Raw genomic sequence first — 25953 nt, 5'->3', positions numbered from 1 at the left:
AGGAAGTGGCTGACACTTCTGTTGACTTCCTTACCATGTTGGTAGCACCTCTGTCTGCAGGAGACGTTTACTCCCTGTGTTCACTGTCCAGTCATTGGAATGTAGGCCAAGAAGGGAAAATATACTCTCCTTGAGACCATGCTTGAGTTCTTTCTGGCATTTGCAACACTACTACTTTAGTCTTCTCAATTGCATGCAAAACCTTGCTCTGAATATTCTAACGCTCGGGACAGATATTTTTTCCTTATTTCCTCAAAACACAGCCAAGTATCTTAAAAGTTGACAATGCTTAAAAAATAGATAGAAGCAAAGATATTTGCATGCTTAATGGATAACATTAATTGGGTGTTCTCTCTCTGTTTTGTTCCTTGCATTTAAAAGCTCTATTACTGACAGTGACTTGAACAAACTCTCTGCCAGCTTTTTGAGTGTGACTTAAAATGAGGGGAGACTGTCCCATGTATAATGTAAATTTGGCCTACAGACTATTCCAATGATTCTCTATCCAGTTCCAGATGATTTCCTAAAAAGAATTTGCAATCTCCTGTTGCACTTGCTGTAGCAACAAATACTGCTCCGTGGAGCCATCATAGTTTGGTCTGCTTATAGCATTTGTCTGGCAAAACTTTGAAGGGCAGAGATGTCTGTGCCAACATTTAACTGTTATCGTTTGTACTTGTTAATGCTGAGAGAATTTTAATTTAACGTGATAGTCATCTTAAAATAATTTCTTATTTATACCCTTTGTAAGACATCTTCTTTCCCCCTCATATAACTTGAGTTTCTCTGACAAAATAAGGAAGGCCTGAAGGAGGATCGTTCTATGTCCCAATCTTGTGGGATGGGAGTGGGGGAGTGAGGAATGCAAGAATTTGGGGGTGGTGGGTGGCTGTACAGTTGGCACTTTCAGATCAGGGTGAAATTCTTTCAGTTTGTTCAGTATAATAAGTTTCAAGGAAATTAATTTTCACCCTGAAATTCACAGACCCACAGCTGACGAGTTGATTCCTGAGCTGAGACTATAAATGGACTCGATGGGTCCATTTAATGGGGACAGGCCCTTGGCAGTCCAGCCACGTCTGAATCCTCCTGATTCTGTAGCTACTTTAGAGTTCAAGTCTGTTATAGCAAAAGACAGAAGGAGAAACAGATGTGGAATCCTTAGGCTTTTCTTGATGTCACCCCAGAGCAATCTAAAGTCCTATTCCTATAGGAGCTGGGAATTATGATTACCATTTGTTATTATTATTGAATCCCTACTCTGTGTTAGGTACTGTGCGAAGGGCTTTGCATACACAGTAATGCCATAATAGTCTTATGAGGTGGATACCACCACCATCACTGTCCTTTGTCGAATGAATGCTTATCATCTCTATGGTATGCTTCTAAGCACTTTCCCATATTATCTCATTTAATCATCACACCAGCACTTTGAGAAGGTGCCATCATTACCTTTATCTTATAGACGAGGAAGCTGAGGCTTAGAAAGGTTAATTCGCTCAAGGTCACACATCTAGTTAGAGATGTAGTGGGAGGCCAGAGCCAATGCCACCCTGTACTGCCTCTCCACACCATTAGCATAAGGCGTGTCTGTTGGCATATCCCATGACCCACCGTATTTTGGTTCATCTCTGCAAATGGAGGAGTTGTGTGGGAGCTCCTGATATAATGTTGAAATATTTTCTGACATGACTGAAGGCATCCTGAAGACCAAGACTGGCCAGGGCTTTTCCCCGAATGGGAAGCACTTTTGTGCTGAGGCAGGTCACCAGCATAAGCTTAGCGAATGGAGGGAGGGCAGTTCTCTAAGCCTCTTTCCCTAAAGACATAAGACAGTTTGCTTTCCTTCATGGTAAAAGCTGTAGTTTCTTCTGAGGCATTTACAACTGTAGTATAGTACTCAGCAAACATTAAAGAATTCAGTAGAATCTATTTATTCTAAGAAAATGTTGATTTCTGTTTTCCCTATTTACCAAACTGAAATAGTTTGGTAAAGTGTGTGGCTTGAACAGTGGTTGTCAGATCAGTCCACATATGGTTACATAAACTTCAAGTCCAGACTTTGAAATGCTTCTCGGTGTTTTCCGTCAAAGGGTATGAGTTGATATAAATGACGCTGCAGTGCCATCCTGTGGCTCAGCTGATTGTGTGTGTGTTTTTCCTACTTGACACCTGAACCATGCTTTTGCTAGGCTCCTGTAATATGGTTTTTCAAAGTTGCTTTTTTTTTTTTTTTTTTTAATGAAGACAATAGTCCTCCTGAAATCATCAAGTTTTTATTAATAGAAATAATTCAGGGGCAAGAAAAAATGCTACAAATTAAGAGGGTTTGTTTTTTTTTTTGGAAATGGCATTTCATCTTTAAAACCTGAATGATGGTTTCTCAGAGCCCTAAGTGGAATGATGGCTTTTCTCGTTTTTGTCATAGTTTCCCTGTGTAGTGGGAAGAATCCTGCTGCCCTTGGGAATCCAGAGACCTGAATTTCAGCCCCAGTTCTGTCACTTACAAGCAGTTTAGTCTCTTGGAGTCAGATTAGGTTACTTTTAAGCTCCCTTCTGGCACTAAAATCTGTGATTTAGGGTCTTTGATGCTAAGTCTGAGGCCAAACCCAAACATCATGTGAACAGCTGTTCACTGATGCTATTTTTACTTTGAAATGTGAAATTTCTAATACCAGGAATCCTGAGAGCTTTGGAAAGACATGGATATAAAGGGGGGGAATTTATACATGGTTTAATTCCACCTCCCCCCAAATTCAACAACCTGAATGTAAAAATCCACAATAAGATTTCTGAGCAGCAGATACGAGGAATTCAAGAGTTTTGATGACTGTTAATTCCATATCAGTTGTGTGGCAAAATCAGCAAACGATGACAGCAGCAGCAACAAAAACAGCCATAAAGCGACCCCAGGCCAACTTAGTAGAGATATAGTCTCCAGAACCAGGGAGGGGGAGTTTCCTTTCACTATGGTCTAGTTACACACTTTAAAGGGACTTTGGCAACCTGGAGCAAAGCCGTGGAAGACCAACCATGATGGGAAAGGGAAGTGCAGTCCTGGGAGGTATAGAAGTGCTTGGGAATCTTTTTCCTGGAGAGAGAGCTGGGGGAGAGGGCAGGCTGCATAGGTGCTTTCAGATTCATGGAAGGCGGTGATTTGCAAGTTGAGTTTTGAGTGGTCTTGTGCTGTTCCAGAAGACATAACTAGGATGAATGCACCAGAGGTGTATCAAGGTGGATTGCATTTCAGATTAAAGAAGTTCATGTTTAGAATTGTCTTCTTATGCCACGTGGCATGTTCCTTGTTACTGGAGGTGGAAAGTCATGGGCGGGGAAGGTGTGGGACATCAGGTGGTGGTGCTAGTGATGTTGGGGAGGGGATGAAATTAGATAGATTTTCAACCCTTTGATCCTGTGATTACCTGAAGTAGGTCCATGTCTAGCATCATGAACTGAAACTTTTCAATGAAGTTCAGTCAGTCAGTCAGCAGAGATTTGTTGCATGTTTACTACATGCCAGATAAAATTCTGGGGGCTGGGGATACAGTGTGAACAAGACAGACAGGGCCCTTTCCTAAGGTGAACTTGCATTCTAGTGGGATGAGCTTACTTTCCCAGCGGATAGCAAAGAATATTACAAGTCTGTGTCAAACCCCGCTCTGCTTCCAACAGCCCCCTTTCCTCTGGACTCAGAATTGACCAGACGGTGGAGAGTTCTGGCTTTTCAGGCTTCTTTTTTCTTCTAGATGTCCGCTGAGCTGCTTGCACACGTGTTATACACATTGTCTTTGAGGGCTCCAAAGATGGTAATAGGGTCTGAATGTTACCAGTGTTTCATCTGTTTTTACTGTTAAATGCTTTGTCAGTCTGATGGGTTTGCTTTATACATGTGAAGCTCCTGGACCTTTTTGATGATTTGCCTTTTCACATTGGGTTTGACTACTACAGACTTATTTTTCCTTAATTATTTCCTCAGTTATTGAAGGCTGAATTTGTGATTGGAAGAGGAGCTTTTTTCTGTTGTCCAAATTTATTATCATTATTTTCTTGAGAATCTAGACGACTTGTTAACGCTCCCTTGGTTGTTTCTGCTGACTTTAGGGTTGTTCAGTGAATTCATTGAATAGCACTTGGGAATATCTGCTAGGTACCTGGCACTGCTCTAGGTGCTGGGGATATAAACAAAAAAGGCACTGTTGTTATTTTCAAAGAGATCAGAGTAAGGTTTTGGAATCACACACAGGAGCATATTAATGCAACTGGATGTGACATATATATGTGTATGTAAGAATCTATGTAAATTGTATACAGTGTATAGATACACATGTATATACATACAGTACAATTACAGGAGAGGCAGAATTGAAGCAAAGGGCATTTCTCTTTAGGGATGTTAGCAGAGTCCTCTTCAACAGCTAGTTCTCTTTCCCCTGCTCTCCCTCCCCCTTCTCCTCCTCCTGTTCCTCTGTCTTCCCCATGCTCCCCCTTCCTCCTTCTTTGTCTTCATTGTCATTAGCAAAGCTAACACTTAGTATGTGTTTACTGTGTTCTAAGCACTTAGCATGTATTAATGAAAACAATCCTATAAAACAGTTACTGGTATACCTATTTTGCAGATGAAGAACCTGAGGCTCGTGGAGTTTAACTGTCCAAGTACCACTGCTAATAGTGGAGGTAGAGTTTCAGCTCAGTCTTATGGGGAAGGAGAGAACAGAGTGAGCAGAGATGCATATTTGGACCATTAAGATGTTTTGTGGAATGGAAAGTATTTTGGACCAGCTTTTAAGTATACTATGCAAGGTCAAGAGTAATGGGGGTGGGTGGGGGAAGGCAGGGACTAGGTTGTGCCCTATAAATGCCCTATAAAGGAAGCAACTGCACAGCACAGGGAGATCAGCTCGGTGCTTTGTGACCACGTAGAGGAGTGGGATAGGGAGGGTGGAAGGGAGACGCAAGAGGGAGGAGATATGGGGATATATGTGTATGTATAGCTGATTCACTTTGTTATACAGCAGAAACTCACACACCATTGTACAGCAGTTATACTCCAATAAAGATGTTTAAAAAAAAAAGCCCTATAAAGGGTTTGACTTTGTTATATAGACAATAGGGAACCACTGAATGTTTAAAGCACAAGAGTGACACAACTCTATTTGCATTTTAGAAGGATAACTCTGGTGGATTAAGGAAGATGCTTAAGGAAGTGGGGTGTTTAAGAAGATAAGGAGACAAGTGAGGAAGTATCCCAATAGTCCTGGGAGACTGCTTTGTTAAGGCTGATACTTCCATGGATAGAATTTAGAATTTGATATTCTGAGATACTTTGCTCATAGATTCTTATTTCCATCCCAGTAATAGTTCTAATAGCAATATGTGGAGCAGAGACCAGATTCCTTCTAATGTTCAATCAAGTGAAGGCAATGCAGTCCATTCACCGTCTGAAATTTTATTTTTTAAAAATTTTTATTGGAGTATAGTTGATTTACTATGTTGTGTTAGTTTCAGGTATACAGCAAAGTGAATGTTACACATATACCTATATCCACTCTTTTTTTTTTAGATTCTTTTCCCATATAGGCCATTACAGAGTATTGAGTAGGCTATACAGCAAGTTCTTCTTAGTTATCTATTTTATAAATAGTAGTGTGTATGTGTCAATCCCAATCTCCCATTTTATCCCTCCCCCCTTATCCACTGTTGACCATAATTTGGTTTTCTACATTCATGACTTGACTTCTGTTCTGTAAATAAGTTCATTTGTACCCCTTTTTTTACAGGTTCCACAGATAAGCTGTATCATATGATATTTGTCTTTCTGTGTCTGACTTACTTCACTCAGTATGACAATCTCTAGGTCCATCCATGTTGCAGCAAATGGCATTATTTTGTTCTTTTTTATGGCTGACTAATATTCTGTTGTATATATATGTACCACATCTTCTTTATCCATTCCTCTGTTGATGGACATTTAAGTTGCTTCCATGTCCTGGCTACCCTTTGAGGTTTTAGAATATTTTTTTTGGCTGCGTTGGGTCTTTGTTGCTGCACGCAGGTTTTCTCTAGTTGTGGCAAGCGGGAACTACTCTTTGTTGCGGTGCGCGGGCTTCTCATTTGTGGTGGTTTCTCTCTTGTTGCGGAGCATAGGTGCATAGGCTTCAGTAGTTGCAGCTTGTGGGCTCAATATTTGTGGCTTGTGGGCTCTAGAGCGCAGGCTCAGTAGTTATGGCACATGGGCTTAGTTGCTCCGCAGCATGTGGGATCTTCCCAGACCAGGGATCAAACCTGTGTCCCCTGCATTGGGAGGCAGATTCCTAACCACTGCGCCACCAGGGAAGTCCCTAGAATATTTTCAAAGAAAGGAAAATATTGACAAAGTTAACTGCAGAATACATATCATCAAATAGTGTTTCCCAGTTTCAAATAGTGTTTCCCAGGGCTTTATGGGAAAAATATGTCCAAAAAGGATTATCACTGGGATTGTGGGGAAAAGTTCTTTAACTGTAGATAGAATAGCACAAGAGGCTCTTACATATATTCCAACGGATGGGCCAATAACAATGGTGACCCTTCCCCAAAATTTTGTTTCAGTTTGTACCTTCGGAATAATTACACTGGTAATAGGCATTATTTATGGGCAGCTTACATTGAATCAAAATCATCCTAGTGTATCATGTACATTATCTCCTTCCCATAATAGTACTGCAGTGATGTGCTAAAATATCCATTTTATAGATGAGAAAATTGAGGTCTGGAGAAGTAAAATGACACAGATACTAGGTGTTAAAATTGGAACTGAAGCCCAGGTCTTTTTGATTCTAATCTTGGACCGTTTCTGCTAAGTACACAGGCCCCAGATTGTAAGCCTTTCCTGTTTTTCCCTACCCTGTTATGCCAGTTTATTTTCAGAATAATACATTGGTTTGAGACCAGCTGATAACAATTGCATTGTTGGAATTAGCTCCTAGACTACTGTTGACACTTGATAAATGTTCATAAAAATAAGCTGAGTTCATAGGATTTTAGGAGCTAAGAAGGAAGACGTTCTAAAATGGCTAACTCGAGATTTTGAGTTCTTGAGATAATTCTTTTACTTTTAAATGCTTATTTTTTAAATTGACTCATTATTTGTGGTATTTTTAGTTTAAGTAGTCAGCAACTTGGGCTCACCACTCATAATTTGATAACATTAAATGAAAATCGGCATTATTAGCTTAAAATGAAAAGACATTCTATTGTGCCCTTTTTCTGTCTCAGGCCTTGGAATATCTCCTGTGGGCCAGTGTATGTATGGAATCCTCGGTCCCACTTCTGTCCATCAGGTACTTGACGTGGAGAGCTACTCTTTACACCGCTGTCTGCCAATGCTACTATGACTGCCAGGCTGGTGTTCACGGAGAGGTACGCTACTTTTAACTCTGTGGATGCCAGTATTTAAAAATACAACATATTCAGCATTTTTTTCTTTAGATGAGCGGCAAGAAAACAAACAAAACCCAAAGAATTGCAGTGAAGCAAAGACAAAAGTCCCAGGCTTTATTTGCAGAAATTTGCTTGACTTCTCCATTCTGTTGGTCTCTCGCTTCACTTCCTGTTTCCCCCTTTATTCTCTATTCAGTTCTACCGTCTTTACTCCTTTTCTGAATCAGATCTCCGATATCTTCCCTTCCTTATTGAATTCTTGTATGCAAGCTACTTTCTTTCTCTGTTTAGTTACTGTGTTCCATGCCACCTACCATCCATTTGTCTTGCTTTTCTCTGCTTCCTACCACCATTTATTTAGTATACTCTATTTCTTACTTTTCCTCTTTTCCTATATATATTTTTGATTGAATATTTGAACTATAACTTAACTGGTTGGGGCTTCTATTGGTCTATGCCACACCTCTGTGCAGATGAAAACAGCTACTCTCATTATGGTATGTGGTACTTGGCTTGTCAGTGGATGGGGTCTTGGTGAGAATTAGAAACAGGCACACTTTCCTTTGGGCGAACCTGTCCCTGCACCAGTGTGCATAGCTTGGTGAGTACAGGGTGAGTTGGATTTCAGCAGGAGAACAGCTTAATACAGCCCTTGTGGGATACTTTTTCTAGCCTAGAATACATTCTAGAAACTGCTCACCATATATGCGTAGTTTTAGTGTACTAGTGGTGGCATGTTTCTATAGCTATTAAATTTATCAGGGATCGAAATGTTTGCGTAGTTTTGACCATTTGATTCCTATTGGAATTTTTTCTTATTGGAAAATGTAACCCTTTATGTTACTATTGTGTTCTAGAAGCATCTTCATGAAAAATCATAAATTATAAATAAAGTACTTCAAAGAACTAGTAAAATAAATTGCATGAATTGAACTTGTTTTGCTGTTATTGCTAAAGAATTATAATAATGGTGAACTGATTAAATAAGCTAGCCTGCTTCCTTTCCTCATATATTAATAAATACTTCCTATATGTTGGGTACTGGAAATCCAAAAATGAATAAGACCCTTTAAGGACCTCACAATTTAGTAGACAGTGTGAAAAATTGAGTAGATAATACAGCTTGTTTTGGTAGAAAGGTTAGAATTTGACAAGAGCACTGAGGAGGGGTGTGTGTGTGTGTGTGTGTGTGTGTGTGTGTGTGTGTGTGTGTGCGTGCGTGCGTACGTGCGTACGATGCCAGAGAAGTGATCATCTGTATGAAGCTGCTGTTTAGCCCAGAATTTGACTTTCCTTACTTTTTGAATTAATTCATAAAGTTAGTATATCCAACATTTTATTAACTTTAGACTTACAGAAATTAGTGGTGCTTCTCGGGAATGATTGACCGGATAGCTACCATGTTCTAAAGAATCAGCCTCAGCATAGAGTTTAATTCACCAATTAAATCAAATGTCTGGGAGAATAAAACATACTGCCTTGATACATTTTTAATCACTATACTCTAACTACTATGAATTAAATTTATTTTAATTGCATGTAGGCATTTGCTCGGCGTGCTTTGGCTAAAATTGATGAGTTAAGGCAACTGGAATTAATGAGTTCCTCACAGTCACAGGAAGAATCCAGAGGATATTATAGAGAGGCCACGATAAAGGTATAAAAATTTCATGAAATAACAGAAATTTACTGTACTCTACAAATGATTAAGTACTTAATATTAGTAGTTGAGAAGTACATCCCACTGTTACTTCATATGTAATTCTTCTTTTTGAGGCAGATGGCAGTCATGATCTTCAAAAGGGGAGTATTCGAATCTAGAAGAAAAAACAAAAGTTTCTTTAGACCAAATATAAGAGTTAACCTAAGGGAAGCACAAACTGTAAGTCTCAGAACGTCTTCTCTGTTTTAGACTCTTTTTGCAGTGCGTTTGTGTTATACCTCTCTGTCTTTTAAGCCTAGACACTAAGTATTAAATCCTGCCCCCTAATCCCTGCACCAGTGGCAAATAGAAGAATGCCTTCCCAATTTGGACGCGGCCTTGCTTCATCCCTTTCTCAAAGCTTTTGTACCTTCGCACAATCCCAGTTTTGTAACATGAAAGGCCAAGAATCTGAAGAGCCTGGGAAAGGTTCAAATGCACAGGCTTCTGAGTGGTGCTGCAGAGGCCTTTTGACCACTTGGTGTCAGCTTCAAAGGCATTGAGGATGGAGAAGAGGTGGAGGCACCTTTTCTTATCAGCTTCTGGTTTCACCTTTGGGAGCGTTTAGGGTGTACGTTTATACTGGAGCAGCAAAAAACCCCCATGTCTCAGTGGCTTAAAGCAATTTATTTCCCACTGGAGTCAAACATTATTATAGTTATCAGTAGCTCTGCTCATGACCGATGCTCAGGGCCAGGTTGAGGAGCAGTCCTCATTTGGAAAATTGCCGGGTTGTTCTGCCAGAGGGCACTTAAGAGAGCTCTGGAGGACCTCACACAGGCAGTGATGCTCAGCATGGAAGTGACAGCAGCCTCCTTTCTAACATATTCAGAACTCCTCACATGGCCCCTCTTGGCCACAGGTGTGTTTGGCCAACAGCACTAAGGGCTCCCAGGGAGAGGAGTGGGACATAGATATGCCTGTGGGATCCCCTGCCCTTTCTCCCTTCTGCCTTTCTCCTTCTCCCACTGTCTTCTCCCTGGCCATTCTGAATCTCAGTGTTCCTTAAGTCCCAGCTCTGTATTTCTTTGAAGTGTTCCCTGATCATTCTAGACAGTTGTAAAGTCTCTTTTGTGAGCTTCTTTGGGACTGAAAATGAAAGTGAGGGGGAAGAAAACGAGCACTTTCTGACAGAAGAGTAGTAGAATCTCAGAACCTGGAAGGAATTTTAGAAATCATTTGGTTCAGTCCTTTTCTATTACAGACGGGGAAAATAAAGCCCAGAGTATTTAAGCCAGCTGCTGGTGGCACCGGAACCAGAACCCAGGTCTCTAGCTCAGTGTATTCTAACTACTCCAGTGACTGCCATTCTCTTTCCTCATTTCTTCTTATAATATTTGAGAGGAATTCTCTCTCTTTTTTTTTTTTTTTTGCGGTACGCGGGCCTCTCACTGTTGTGGCCTCTCCCGTTGCGGAGCACAGGCTCCGGACGGCTCAGGCTCAGCGGCCATGGCTCACGGGCCCAGCCGCTCCACGGCATGTGGGATCTTCCCGGACCGGGGCACGAACCCGTGTCCCCTGCATCGGCAGGCGGACTCTCAACCACTGTGCCACCAGGGAAGCCCTTTTTTTTTCTTTTAAATAAATCATATTTAAATACAAATATTTGGACATGGTAGCTTTCTATTGCTACTTAGTGCCTCTGAGATAAATTGAGTACTGATCCCAGGCATGTAGTTCGTACCTCCTTTTAAATCATATCCCTTATTGACCAGTGGTATGTAATTGGTGGGGGTGGTAGCTTGCCAAATTATAGACAATTCCTTGGATGAGCTGTTGAATAGCCTGCATCTGGTATTGTTAAGTAGTAATGCTATATATAGTGTTCGTTAGAGAGCAGGAGGCATATTTTGCAGAATGTTCTGCTTTAAATTTATGAAATCGTTTTACTGTTTCTACAAACGAAAGTATTTCAGTGTGCGTTAAATCTATTTTACAGAAAATTTCTGAGTTCATAGGACAGTTGTTAACTCACAGTGAATCATTTTGACTTTCAAAGGATTGTTTTATAAGACTGCTAATTCAGACTTCTAGTGATTGACCATTTAGTGATTCATTCAATACATATTTTTAAAGTACCTGCTCTGTGAACAAGATACGTAGAGGTTACCTTCTAGTGGAAAAATTACATAATAAATAAATAAGTAAATTATAGCTTGTGATAAGAAGTAAGAAGGAAATAATGGTGGTGATTAAATGAGTTACATGTAAAGCCCTTAGAATGTTCCTGGCACATGGTAGGTCCTCAGTTGTATGAGCTATTACTATTTATTTTTCATTCATTCATTCAGTAGCCATGTATCGAAGGCCTACTGTGGTTCAAGAGTGGTGGCACATAGAAAAGATGAAGTCGAAGTTCTTTCTTTCTTTCTTTTATTTATTTATTTTTTGGCTGTGTTGGGTCTTCATTGCTGCACACAGGCTTTCTCTAGCTGTGGCGAGCAGGGGCTACTCTTCATTGCAGTGCGCAGGCTTCTCACTGCAGTGGTTTCTCTTGTTGCGGAGCTTGGGCTCCAGGCACGCGGGCCTCAGTAGCTGTGGTGCACGGGCTCAGTAGTTGTGGTTCATGAGCTCCAGAGCGCAGGCTCAGTAGTTGTGGCGCACGGGCTTAGCTGCTCTGCAGCATGTGGGATCTTCCCAGACCAGGGCTCAAACCCGTGTCCCCTGTGTTGGCAGGCAGATTCCTAACCACTGCGCCACCAGGGAAGCCCTGAAGTTCTTTTTTGAATGGCTTTGGAATAACAAGCGGGATTTGATTAGACAGGGAGAAGAGGGGAAAACATTCTAAGTAAAGGACAAGAGCATGAACATAGCTTGGAAGCAAAAGTAAGCAACGACTTTTGGTGGACAGTGAGACAGTGAGAAACTGAGCTTGAATGGGGTGGATGTATTATGTTGGGGAATTAACATAATACATCTTATGGCACTGATGTCATGGAAGCCATGGTGTTTAGGGTTGGAACTGACTGCATGGGTTATATCATTCAGCTTCTCATCCATCTTGACAATTTAAAAGATGGTTTAGTATACTCTATGCAGTACATGTACCAGGATTTGTCTAATACTTTTTATTACTAGTAATTTAGTTGTTTTTCCATTCTTTGCTGTTATAAATATTGCTGTAATCAACATCTTCAGGTATATTATTTTTTCTTTCTTTTATTTCCTGTGGGTAAAATTCAAGGTATAGAATTTGAATAATGTTACAAACATTTTTATTTCTCTTGATATATATTGCCAAATCGATTTCCGAAACAAGTACTCCAAGGTGACAGCCCACATGTACCAATTCCACCACAGGCTATTATCATTTTGATATTATTATTTCTTAATTTTAAAAATAATTCAGTTTTCATAAAGTGGCTTGTTTTAACTATTATTTTGATCCAACTTTCCCTTATATTTGTGTTTACTCTTTATATTTTCTTTTCAGATGAATTATCTTTTACAGCTTTGACCATTTATCTACTAGAGATTTTAATTTTTAAAATGTATTTGAATAGGCTCATTTCTTTTTTCATTATGCCTACAGGTTTTTTTTGAATTTTATTTTTTTATACAGCAGGTTCTTATTCGGTATCTATTTTATGCATATTAGTGTATATATGTCAATCCCAATCTCCCAGTTCATCCCACCACCAGGCTTATTGTTTTTATAGAGATTAATATTTTGCTTGTCATACTTGACAATCCAGTGGGTTTTTTTTTTTTGCAGTACGTGGGCCTGTCACTGTTGTGGCCTCTCCTGTTGTGGAGCACAGGCTCCAGATGCGCAGGCTCAGCGGCCATGGCTCACGGGCCCAGCTGCTCCGCGGCATGTGGGATCCTCTCGGACCAGGGCACGAACACATGTCCCCTGCATCGGCAGGCGGACTCTCAACCACTGCGCCACCAGGGAAGCCCCAATCCAGTGTTTTTTTAATTGCGTTTCCTTTAAATATTTTTTTGTAGGTCTTTTAAATATTTATATTTTAAAATCTTTTGCTTGTTATTCATCTATAGCTATGGTAAATCTATAGCTCTAGTTCACTTTTTGCTAGTTTTTCTAGGATATTTTAAAAAACAGTTTCACTGTAATTTATTTACGTTTTACCATTTCATTTTGAATACTTCTAATTATTAGAAAGTTTATTATGCTGTTTAAATATAATTTTTTAAAGCTCTGTTTTAACCCATAGCAAACATCTTAGAAGAAACCCTGACGTCTGTTTGTAAAGCAAGAGAGGGCAGGGCATGAAGCTTAAGCTTTACTGAGGTTTTTAACATGTCAGTTAACCTAAGGGTTGAAATCACATGGAAGCTAATGAGCAGGGAAGTTTTTGTTTGGGGAAAAAAAGTCCAAAGCAGCTTTATCCCTGCTTTTGCTTTTCCGTCTTTCTGACTTTGCCCCAGGAAGAGGAATGGAGCAAGGAAATTGTGGGAAATATGGATATCCTCTAACTGGACATGGATTCTAGAAAAGCCAACTAGAGCTACCTTTCTTGTTTCCTGGTAATCTAAGTACAGAGAACAGGTCATTTGTCAGAGAGAAGACTAAAGTGTGGAGGCAGGCCATCTGCTTGGGGTGAAATCATTCTGGGCCAACACAAAGCACAGTGGCTAGGGATTTGCACGTGGCTCTAACTGGCTCTGGCTTACTTGTATACAGCTGGTCAACTCTTTTTTAGAGTTAGCTACCATAAGACCTGTTATTTATACTATAAAATAGTGTTTCAAATTTGGGTTTGGGGACCTTCTGCACTAGAATTACCTCCAGTGTTTACTAAAAATGTCCCACCAAGACTCACTGAATCTCTGGAGATTTGGTCTGTGAATCTAAAAAGAGCTCCTGAGAGATTTTGAGGCAACCAAAGTTTGAGTATCAGTTCCTAAAGGCTGTCATGGAGGTACTACACACCATATAGAGACTGATGCTGCTGTTTATTAATAAACAGCCTTTTTAGGCTGCTCTGGAAACACAAACATATAAAGAGATGGTGACGTTTTTGATGTAATGGCAGCATGACATAAATAAACTTTAATAAAGTCTGGAGTGACACCTCAAAAAATGAAAACCATAAAAGCAGCCATCTCTCATCAACAGACCAACCACTCTCTCTTTTAGCGTTAATGAAGCACACCTTACTTGTCTTTGCCTTATACTGTCAAACATCGCGGAACTTTTAAAAAGTGAGCTGTATTTTTTTTTTTTAATTCCAGTTGCTGTGGCCACGTACTGTCACAGAACAGTTGTTGGATGAGATGTTTGATAGCACTGCATCCCGGTTTCTGGCTGTCTTGGAGGCTCTCTCTGACTCAAATCGGCGAACACTACAAACTGGACCTGTTGTTACAGATGAAGTAGAAGTTCGTGATGTTGTCTCAGAACTGTTTATAGCAGGAAAAGAACTTTTAATAAGTAAATATGTTGTTAAAATAATATTTTATGGTAGAACATGAATAACAAAAATTTTAGCACGGTAGTCCATACCTAAGAAACTGATACCGATTTTTATTGATCTTGAATTCAGCAACCTTGCTAGACTCAATGGATAATTCAGATAATGTATTAGTAGATTTTCTTTTGGATTTTTTATGTATACAATCATATGATCTGTGAATAATGACAATTATGTTTCCTTCCAATTCTTAACCTTTTAATTTCTTCTTTCTTGCATTTCTTGACTTATTTTGCACTGGATAGGCTCTCCAGTAAAACATGGGATGGAAGTGGTGATAGCAGATATCCTTGTCTCATTTATGATCTCAGATGGAAAGCTTTCAGTATTTTATCATTAATTTTGATATTTGCTGAAGGATATTTTTAGATACCCAGTTTGAGATTAATGAAGTTTCTTTTATTCTTGGTTTAATAAGAGTTTTGTATGTTTTCAATCCTGAATATTTGTTGAATTTTATCAAAACCTTTTTTACGGGTTTATTGAGATTTATTGAGTTAATCGAATGGATTTGTCTTTTATTTCTATTAATGTGGTACATTACATTGATTGCTTATCTAATTTTTAATTACGCCATATTTTTGGAATAAACTTAATCTGGCAGTGAGGATTATCCTTCTGATATATTGCTTGATTTTCTTGCTAGTGTTTAATATTTCTGCTTCTCTGTTCATGAGAGAGATTTCCTTTCTTATAATATCCTTTTTGGGTTTTGCTCTCAAGGTCATGTTGGCCTCATAATAAGAGTTGAGAGTTCTGCCCTCTTTTTCTATTATCTGGAGGAGTTTGTGTCAGATTTGTGTTATTTCTTCTCAAATGTTTGAATTTGCTGGTGAAGGCATTTGGACCTGGAATTCTCTTTGTGGAAATGTTTTTAACTATGGATTACATTTCTTCCATAGATATAAAATGATTTAGAATTTCTTTTCATTTAAAAAAAATCTTCTGTTTGGTAAATAGTACTTTGATTTTATCTATATTTTAAAATTTTCATAAAATTGTTTGTAACATCATCATGATCATGTAAGTGAGCTTAGGCTGTGCGTGTGTGTGTGTGCATGTGTGCACCCATCTGAGGGCAAGGAGCCTCTGTGCTGCAGTTTGGGCTCATCTTTTCCTCACAAGGAAGGTACGAGATCTCAGAGGAGAATTCTCTTGACTTCCTTCACCCACACCTGAAAATTTACCTTCATCCACTGTCTGTCATTAAAGTGGAAGGAATGTTCCTTCTCTTCCTCTTTAGGTCTTTGGGCCTAATTTCTGCAGACTGCCCTTCATCCCTATCCAGCTTCCTCCCTGTATTTCTTCCTCTTGTTAGAGTCAGATTTATTGAAGGAGTTGTCTGTTTTCACTGTCCCAGATTCTTTCCTTCCTGCTTGTACTTGGCGGTCTTCTGTCATGGACAGAGAGTGTCAGGGACAACCTCCTTATTGTTCAGTTTGAAAGTCAGTGTTTTTCTTCCCTTTGCTCTCTGTAGTATTTGTTGCTGTTGACTACTCCTTTCTCTTTAAACGCTCTCCCTTGCAGCCTTTGCTCCCGCGGCCCTTCTCTTACTTGTTGGGGTTCCTTGCTGCTCTGTCCTAGGCAGCCGTCTGTTGCGCATTTACTGTGGATATGTAATGATGACTCTAAAGCTATACCCCTATTTGAGATCTCTTTTCCGAGCTCCCAGTCTGTAATCTGTAGCTGTCTGTTTCACTAGTCAACTCTTGCTAATCCTCTCTTTTTGAGATTCCATGTTCCTCCCTCTGGGGTGGCCTTCCCTGACCGACCTCCTACTCCAAACCTCTGTCCGATGCCTTTCTTACTTGTCCACACAGTGCCAAGGTATTTGCCCCCTAAGATTCCTTGTTGCCCCCACCTGCGTGCGAGCTCTGTGAAGGTAGGGGTTGTGTTTGCGTCTTTTCTGTTGTTTACCTAGCCTGGCAGTGTCTGACATTTAATACTTAGTAAATATTTCTTTGCACAAATAACATCCAGACCCCTCTCTTTCTTTTTCTAGTGTCAAATACCAGTGCAGATGGCATGCTTGATTTTCCAAAGTCTTCTCTTTTGGAACTTATTATAAGAAGGAAAAATGTTATTTCTGTGGATGCTGCTGTAAAATTTATAAAACTAGCTTTTACTTATGAGGAGTGGAGTTTATTTGAATCTGTAGCTGGGCAGCTTATTGATTTTCTCCAGGTAGTATATGCAAAATAGTTACTTTGTTTTTATTTTATTCACATGACACTGAAGTAATTAATCGTGGGATATACTTTTCTTAGAGGCAGGATGATCCAGAGTTCAAGAAAGCAGAGAAAGATTTAATTCTTCTTCTTGCAATAGAACCTTTAATCAACGTAAAGAGAAACAAAGGTTTGATCTTTCCCCTCGAAAACTACAAAGGAGGTCAAGTTTACGGTAAAAAAATTGCTCTTCATGGTGAGTATTTGTTTGCATTTTTGAAAAATTAAGATGACTTTATATGCTCTCTGCAGGTGAGGTGAGAGAAAGAATGTTCAAGGCAGAGGGAGCAGGAAGTGTAAAGGCCCTGAGTGAGAGTGTGCTTGATTGTTGAAAGAATAGCAAGGAGGCATGTAGGGTTGGAGTGTGCTAGTGGTGGTGCTGGCATTTGAGAATGCGGTAGGAGGTGAGCTCAGGGAAATAGCTGGGTGCCTGGTCTGGCGGGTTCCTAGGCCTTATAAGGATGCTGGATTTTATTTCGAGTCATGGTTTTGAGTAGAAGAATGAGGCTCTACTTAGCTGCTGCCTTATCAGTGAGAGGCCAGCAGGGCAGCAAATCAAATCTGTCAGTTCACTTTGGTAAGGGAAGGGTTGGTGGTCTCCTCTCTGTTTCCAGCATGCAGAGTTTTCCATTCTAAAACTTTTTACGTCTTAAGAGTCATTGTGTATATAATTGAAAATCTGCAGCCTCTGTTTTTTAGAGAATTATTTAATCCTATACTTTTATGTTTTATCATATTCTTAAGGCATTGAATGGCTGCTAAATTGTGGTAAATAATTTGTACCAAGTAATGATGCCTTTTGTTTTTTCTTCTAATGGTTTCTGAATAGATCCCTTTGTTATTTTTATTTCAACTGCCCTATATGTTTTAATATTATAAACCTTCTCAATTCCATTATGGACATAGTTGGCATACAGATTGCAGATTAATGAAAATATTAATAGTCCATTTTAATTGAATTAGAGCCTACTTAGATTAGTTTTCACACAGAAGCATTTAAAGTGTCTTATTGATATACTATTTGCCCAGATATCATTTATGTCACTTTTGTAGAATTTCTGTGTTTCTATGCCTTTTCTATTTGAAATTTTGTAACGAAATTTTTTGTTTCATTTTCCTGTATTTTATAAATTGAGATACTTCTGTGAAGACTTGTGGATATTCAGAAGACATTTTCCATTTGGCGGCAACCTTGTATTCCTGTGTCTGTGGCTCTCCACAGGTGAAAAAGCTATTTTGGATAATTTGTAATAGTGTCAAAGGAGGCTCTTTTGCTTAATTTAAAGCCAGATTTAAAAATCACAGGAATTTCACCTTGCTGAAATTCTGTATTGTTTAATCATTAGAAGAAGAGATCAATTTATACCCTGACTTGTAATTTTAAATTTGTTTTTATTATTGTCATCATTTTGGGTGTCAGTCTCTTCCTTCTTGGGAAATTCCAAGGCTAGCTATATATATATATATATATTTTTTTTGCCAGATTTATTCTTAAACTTAAGACTCGTTCTAACATATGATTTTCTTATTTTTTTCTTGTATATATGTATAGTTTTTCTTCTTTCTTGCATTTTTTAAAAACATCTTTATTGGAGTATAATTGCTTTACAGTGGTGTGTTAGTTTCTGCTGTATAACAAAGTGAATCAGCTATATGTATACCTACATCCCCATATCTCCTCCCTCTTGCTTCTCTCTCCCACTCTCCCTATCCCACCCCTCTAGGTGGACACAAAGCACTGAGGAGATTAGCTATATTTCTAATGATGAAGGAAATGAGGCAGTGGTTTTAGTGAGAGTTAATATTCTTAAAATACTGTTTTTCCAGTCCCTGAGTACAAAGTCTGGTTATTATTTGGAGTCACTTAGCACACAATGGCCAGTATTTAGAAATGATGATTTGTGGGTATGGATATTTAACAAAACTAGTATAGTACTGGTTTTAAACGGAATTCCAGGGACCCCCCCCCAACCAGAGCTTCTTTGAGGCTCCTCAGGAGCCAGCTTTAGGCCGTAACACCCTAAGCTGTTCCTATTAATTTTTGAGATTCTGAGGGAATTTCCTTTGAAAATTTGGTTTTACTGTTATAAAAAAATGTTTGAAAACCACAATTATAGAGCATTATATTAACTATTGTTCAGGCAAGTGAAACACAGTAAGGGACTCGAGAAGTTCCACTCTTATAATATTTTCTATTCCTTCATTTATTAGTTTGTTATAACCTGTGACAGGTGTTTAATTTTTGAAAGAAAGGTATTTGATAGCAAATATACTTATTATCGTGGGCAAACCAAACCAAAAAATTCCAATCAAGGCTGAAAAGTGCATAAAATTTTCATCTTTCTGCTTTTTAAAAAACCATGTGTATCTTAGTTCAGTTCAATTCAGTAAACATTTTTTGAGCTCTGTTATGTTTCCAAGCACTGTACTGAGGTCCTGCATATGTGAAATAAGGCTTAGAGCTGCCCCAAAGGAGCTCGAGGTTTGATATATTTTAATCATAAACTCATTATCTTTCTAGTTCATATACAGTGAATAACTTTATTTTCCTTTTGGAAAGAGCCAAAGTAACTGAACTGAGAGGAGATATACTTGATTTGGGTCATCTGTTGATATCCAGTGTGATGTTCAGTTTAGTTCCTTCATGTCTCTCTTTTCTTTTTGTTCATGACCTTTCCCAGCTCCCCATTCCCTTTCCCCTTATTAGTTTCTCCACTTCTCCATTCTTTATTATTATTTATTTATTTTTGGCTGTGTTGGGTCTTTGTTGCTGCACACGGGCTTTCTCTAGTTGGCGGCGAGTGGGGACTACTCTTCATTGCGGTGCGCGGGCTTCTTATTGCTGTGGCTTCTCGTTGTGGAGCACAGGCTCTAGGCGTGCAGGCTTCTGTAGTTGTGGCACGCGGGCTCAGTAGCTGTGGCTCATGGCCTCTAGAGCTCAGGCTCAGTAGTTGTGGTGCACAGGCTTAGTTGCTCCACAGTATGTGGGATCTTCTTGGACCAGGGATTGAATCGTGTCCCCTGCCTTGGCAGGCGGATTCTTAACCACTGCGCCACCAGGGAAGTCCCTTCTTTATTATTTTAATACCAAAATTTTAAAAAGAAAGAAGTATATACACACTTCAAATCTGGATGAAACTGGTAGGTTTACATAACTTGCCTAAAAGTATTTGGAACTATTCTTTTTAGAGAGGTCAAGTAGCCTAGAGCAGTTAAGAATGAGGTCTCTAGAGTTAGGCTTCTTGGGTTTGAATCCTGGCTCTTCTATTTTCTTTCATTTTATCTTATGTAAAACCACTTCATCTTGTTGTGCTTCAGTTTGCTCATCTGTAAAGTGGGGATGATAGTAATAGTACTCACTTCATAGGTTGTTATGAGGATTAAATGAGCTGGTATATGTCTTAGTCTATTTGAGCTTCTATAACAAAGATACCCTAGACTGGTTGGCTTACACAACAAACATTTATTTCTCACAGTTCTGGAGGCTGAGAAATCAAGGCGTCATCTGCCTCCTGGTTCATAGGTGGCTGTCTTCCTGCTGTGTCTTCACTTGGCAGAAAGGAGTCTCTCACTCTCTTTCTGGGGTCCCTTTTATAAGGGCACTATTCTCATTCATGAGGGCCCCACCCTCCTACCAGTTGCCTCCTAAAGGCACCTCCTAATACCATTGCTTTGGGAGTCAGGAATTCAACATAAGAATTTTGAGTTGACACAAACATTCAGTTCACTGCAATAAGTATAAAGCTCTGAGAATGTTGCCTGGCACACATTAAATGTTGTATACCTATATCTCTGTATCTTACTGTTCTTATCAATTTACTTTACCACTTTTGTTTTCAGAATGCTCAGCCTGATAAAGAAATCGTTGTGGACATGATAATGTTCCTGTGGCAGAAGTGCAAAGTAGGAATTCAGCGGGTCAATGTGTCTGGAAATGACTATGCAAAATTCACCCAGAAAATCAGTACTAATAAAGTATTCCTTTTTGTTTCTCTTCATATGCTTTTTGTTATTGCTAATTTAATTTGTGATGCACATTTCAAACCTAAATTTTCCCTATTTACCCACCCTCATAATTATCAATACTATTCTTTAAATGTAGTGGTGAGTGAGCCTTTCCTTTAAGTGTATTCCCTGTACTTCTGCCTCAATTTAATTTTGGGAAGCAGGGAGGTGTTTCAGGTTTTTCAGGGAGGAGTAAATACAGTATGTTTAAGGTTATATGAACTTGGATATATTCATTAAGAAGGTTAATAATAGAAAATACAAGTAAGGAATTTCAGTTTTTTTGGTAATAATATCAATAGTATATTTTTGAGCTCTCTCCTTTGGAAAGGAGAAAGTTGAACAGGTGAATATTATAACCTGGAAACTTAGGAGAGAATATTTTAACAGTAACACAGTCTTCTATGATTCTGAGGCCTCCTAAGATTAGCTACATAAGGTTGCATGGGCATGATTTTATCATATAGTTTAATAAACTAATGATGTGGGTGCATAAATGTTTTCTCATTTTAGCTCCCAAACCGTCATGGCTAATTTTATGTGCTAAGCTTTGGGGTTATAGACATGAAAGACAGCTTCCAAGGCACCCAGCATGGAACTTGAAACATCTGCTTCCCCCTCACTATTTTGGATGCCTTTGATAGTGATCTTAACCGCTGCTTTTTGAAGGGAGAATGAGAATTTTGAAGATACAGATAATCTTCACTGATATATATATATATTTATATATAAACCATATGATAAATTTTCCATTATGGCTATAGATATGCAGACTATAAGCTTAAGTAAATCTTCTTTGTGAATTTATATCAACAGATAGATCATTAAATATCATGTTATTAGGATTATTGATCTTTATATTATTTATAATTAAGATCAACTAATAAGGAGTACCTGTATAGTATTCCATATGATTAGAAGATGGTGATTTCAAGGAAGTACTAAGTTTTACAAAATGTGACTCTTTCTACAATGTAGTTACTTTCAATTGATTATACTGTGTATTTTCTCTTTTTAGTGGGTTTATCTTCTGTGGCAGATAAATGAAATAATTCACTGCTATAAAATGGAAGACATTGATGTTGTGGTGGTGGCAGAGGTCGCATTACGATTAAGTGAAATATTGGAGTCTTTAGGAAACCCAAGAAGAAAATTTAAAAAATTTCTAGGTAAAATATTGAATGAAAAAATATGAGGTCATTAATATATATATACATATGAATATATAAGTATAAATCGTACTACTGGTTAACATCTGTTTATGGAAACTAGGCATTTCAGTATTGTGCTTCAGTGATGATTTATAATCAAAGATAGAAATGATATAGGTTTGACCAAGTTGATGTTAAAAAAAGGTCATATGCTCTGTGGTTCAGTGGCAGATGAAACTCTTTGTGTCTTGTCTTCACTCAGATGTTTCCCTTCTCCGTTCCTCATGTCCACCTACCCCTGTCTCTCTCCCTCCCCCATTCTTCCTTTTTTCTTTTCTCTCCTCCCTTTTATCCTACTCCCTCCCCTTCCATTTCCCACTAGAGTGATGCTTCATGAAGGAAGAGAGCGTGTTCAGGTCACCGTTTTATCCTTGGTACCAGCACATTGCCTGACACAGAGGAGGAGCTCAGATGAATGTTTGTTGAATGAATCCATGGCCTTCTACCTTTTGTCTCCTTTTTAAGTCTCTCTTCTGATTCCCTCCTTTGAAAATTCTCCTTCTTTCTTCATTTATTCTGTTGCCTCTCTTCTTTTCCCTTTCTTCTTATCTTCTTCCTCTGTTTGCTCCATTTCCCACTCATTCTCCTCCTCTCCCTGTCCCAACCCCTTCCTGCCATTATTCTGTTCTCCTTCCAGGAGGTGACTTCTCTCAGAGGATTGGTCTGCCCTCCTCATTCTTTCTTCTGCCTGTGGTTGAACCCCTGAATTATCTGTTTCATTAGGTAACTCCCATATAGAAAATGAGGTGGGGGAGACATGTGGGTGTCTACTTTCCTATTTCACCCCATTTACAGAGTGTGTGTGACGTGTGAGGGATTTGGTAATAATGATTGTAATAATTGTTTTCTCAGAGATTTGCTAATCTGCCTCTGCCTATTCTCGGTTGTTGAGTGCAGCTTTGCAGATGGAATTTGACAGCCATAGTTCTCACACTTTGATTGGTATCAGTATCACTCGGGAACTTGTTAAAAATTCTTATCATACTTAAACTAGCTTGGACCTTCCTGGTCTTCATTAGCTTACCAGGAGATTTTGATACACGTCAAAACTTGAGGACCACTGGTTAGAGGTCTCTTGCTATCTAACACTTTCAGTGGCTTGAAGTCATGTTTTTGACACATCCTGTCTTAAAAAGCTTTTCCCTTTTTAAAAACTTCTATTATGTAGAATTTCAAATATAGAGAGGTGAAATGAGTCACTGAGTATGCATCATCCAGTACCAATAATTATGAATATTTTGTTAATCTTATTTCATCTCTCCTGACAATACTTTCTTTTTTCCCAGAGTGTTTAAAAGCAGACATTATGTCATTTCACCAGCAAATACCTCAGCATATACAGTGTATGTGTTGTGTGTGTATGTGTTGTGTGTTGGTCTATCTATCTAACAGGTAAGGTTTTGTTTTCTTTTTATAAAACCACCATGTTACTGTTATTACACCTTACAAAATAAGTAAAAAATTCCTGTGTCCCTGATTGTATTAAAAATGTCTTAAGTTGGTTTGTTCCAATCAGGATCCAAACAGTCCCACACATTTTATTTTCTTATGTGTCTCTTAAGTCTCTCTCTGTAACCTGTAGCAGCTCCCCCTCTCCTTACTCCTGAAGAAATTGAATTATCCCCCTGTAGGATTTCCCACATACTGGATTTGGCTGTTTCTATTCTTGTGGTGTTGATTAACTTGTTTCTCTACCTGCTAATTAGATCTACCAGGTTGCTTGTATTCAAGTGATACATTTTCAAAGAGTATTCTTGCCAGCATCTTATTTTTTTTTGGGCGAGTATACTTCATGCATACTCCCTATTGCATTGCATCAGGAGCCATGCAATGCCTGGTTGTCCCACTTGTTATGATGTAAAGATTTACCGGTGAGTTCAGGTGTTGTCAGCTTGACTCTTTTCCTAGGTTGTTTTCCCCAGAAGCAGATTCTGAGACAAGGAGTTGAGTGTAGTAGTTATTTGGAATGCGATCCAGGGAAGCAGGGTGGTGGGGTGAAATGAGACAGAGAAGGAAAGGAAGCGAATATAAGGTACAGGAAGTTCATGAGAAGGCTGCTGTTTGTGGGTACAGGGCTTATTCCCACGAGGGACCTCTAGGAGACTGTATAGAACATGCCTCAGAGAACTGGGAGGTTGTGGTATTTGTACCTTTATCTGTCATTGGTTGAAGGCTACTGGAGGAGGGGTAAGTAAGCCAGGAGGGGCTTCTAACTTCTGTCATTCCATCTGCATTTATTCTATTGATACCTTAAGTGAAGAACTTACTTCATCGACTGTTTGGTTACTCTGGTTATTTTTGATTATGTGGTAGATACTATATTTGCTAAATATTTTGTAAAAGTAATTTAAAGCCTTAGATGATCTGTTCTTCCGGGGAAGATTTATGCTTGCTTTTACCAGATGCATGAAGGCACTACTACTCCAGGGTCCCATTATTCCAATTTGAGAGATTAAGATAATTTAAAGCTGAGATGCTCTTTCTTCAACCTATTTTCAGTTACTCTGACTCCTAGGATGTGGCCCCTTTTGGCTTTTCACCCTTGGTGGGCCCTGGATACCAATCTCTGTTGCTGTGTCCTCCTGGACTCTCTTCCCAAGATCTGGAGGTTACTTCCTTCCCAAGATCCTGGCTCTGTATTGAAATTAGCATCTTAGCTTGCAGATGAAAAAAAAAAGTGTATTTTTCTAGTTTCCTAGCCAGCAGAATGTTTCCAGATTATCTGTTACTGGAAGCAAAAGGTCCAATGATTACTTTTTTTAAAAAAGTCTATTTCTTATTCAATTTTATTATTTTGTTTACTAGTTATTTCTGGGAGACTATTGTTTTATATTCTTCAATTATAAATGGGCTAAATACAATTCATTATACTGATCCTTTGTTAAAATGTTTCATTTCTAAAGAACTAATCAATATTAGAGCACAGTCCATTTGTAAATTTGAAAACATCTACATTTATGTCATGAGCAGTTGTCCCCATTTAGACATATAAATTTTTATAACTTTTACAACAATGTTATTCTCATTATCATATTGGCACATTAAACACAAAGTTCAAGTCATTTTTTGTATATTAATTATGATAATCTGCTTCAAGATGTTTATTTATTCATCTGTTTATTAAATAATTCATTGTCTAATTGGAATTACTGAATAATTTTTAGACTAGGAAACTAGCATTGCCATATACATTTTTATTATTTATATTCTAATTCAAGCCAGACTTTTCTGACATTTGTCTAAATTTACTGTTACTTGCTGAATGCTTTTCAGTGGACTTTCTATAGAATATATAGAAAGACCAATCTCTTTACCATAATATAACCTTGCTGATAATCAAGCTTTTTGAGTTGGTTTGTTGTATTCCAAGCTGCTTTTATTTATTTATTTATTTATTTTTAGGAGTGATGGATAGGTTTATTATCTTGATTGTATTTCAAACTCAAGTGTACAGTTGAATATAGTGTTCAGTTTATTTAATTTATTTATTTAAATAGATCTTTATTGGAGTATAATTGCTTCATAATACTGTGTTAAAAATGTGGAATGCTTCACGAATTTGTGTGTCATCCTTGCACAGGGGCCATGCTAATCTTCTCTGTATCTTTCCAATTTTAGTATATGTGTTGCCAAAGCGAGCACTACAAGATGCTTTTAAATTGACTTATATAAAGACAAAATGTAATTATGTGGAAGAAATAATTTGTTGTTCAAGTTCTAGGTGTTGAGTCATTTCTGAAATCATGGGTGAAAAGATAACTAGCGTAATGTTCTTTATGATTATGACTCACTGTTATATTTCCTTTTTTCTCTTTCATCCTTTTATTTTCTCTGGTCCTTCCTTCTCTTTGTTCCTCTCTCTCTCCTACTCTCTCCTCCTCCTCTTCCTATTTTTCCTCTTTTTATTCTCCTCATTTTCCTTTTTCTCTTCCTTCCCTCCCTCCCTCCCT

General features: G+C 38.5%; 1 protein-coding gene and 1 non-coding gene across 2 annotated transcripts in view; one reads left to right on the top strand and one right to left on the bottom strand.

Annotated features, from left to right (window-relative positions):
- The window catches only part of CFAP54 (cilia and flagella associated protein 54), a 288982-nt gene that overhangs the window by 21791 nt on the left and 241238 nt on the right, over positions 1-25953 (top strand). Inside the window, exons 6-14 of the mRNA XM_024754400.1 lie at positions 7255-7398; positions 8963-9076; positions 9200-9301; positions 14321-14519; positions 16562-16743; positions 16827-16983; positions 17924-18009; positions 20628-20762; positions 21811-21961. Coding sequence (XP_024610168.1) covers positions 7255-7398; positions 8963-9076; positions 9200-9301; positions 14321-14519; positions 16562-16743; positions 16827-16983; positions 17924-18009; positions 20628-20762; positions 21811-21961 — 1270 coding nt within the window. The remainder of the gene's footprint in view (positions 1-7254; positions 7399-8962; positions 9077-9199; positions 9302-14320; positions 14520-16561; positions 16744-16826; positions 16984-17923; positions 18010-20627; positions 20763-21810; positions 21962-25953) is intronic.
- Positions 25539-25645, bottom strand: LOC112405855 (U6 spliceosomal RNA). Its single transcript, XR_003004439.1, has one exon. It is a non-coding gene; the product is annotated as a U6 spliceosomal RNA (small nuclear RNA).

The sequence above is a fragment of the Neophocaena asiaeorientalis genome, unplaced genomic scaffold, assembly GCF_003031525.2.
Source record: "Neophocaena asiaeorientalis asiaeorientalis breed wild unplaced genomic scaffold, Neophocaena_asiaeorientalis_V1.1 scaffold92, whole genome shotgun sequence".
Lineage (NCBI taxonomy): Eukaryota > Metazoa > Chordata > Mammalia > Artiodactyla > Phocoenidae > Neophocaena > Neophocaena asiaeorientalis.
This window is presented reverse-complemented; position numbering and strand designations above follow the sequence as displayed.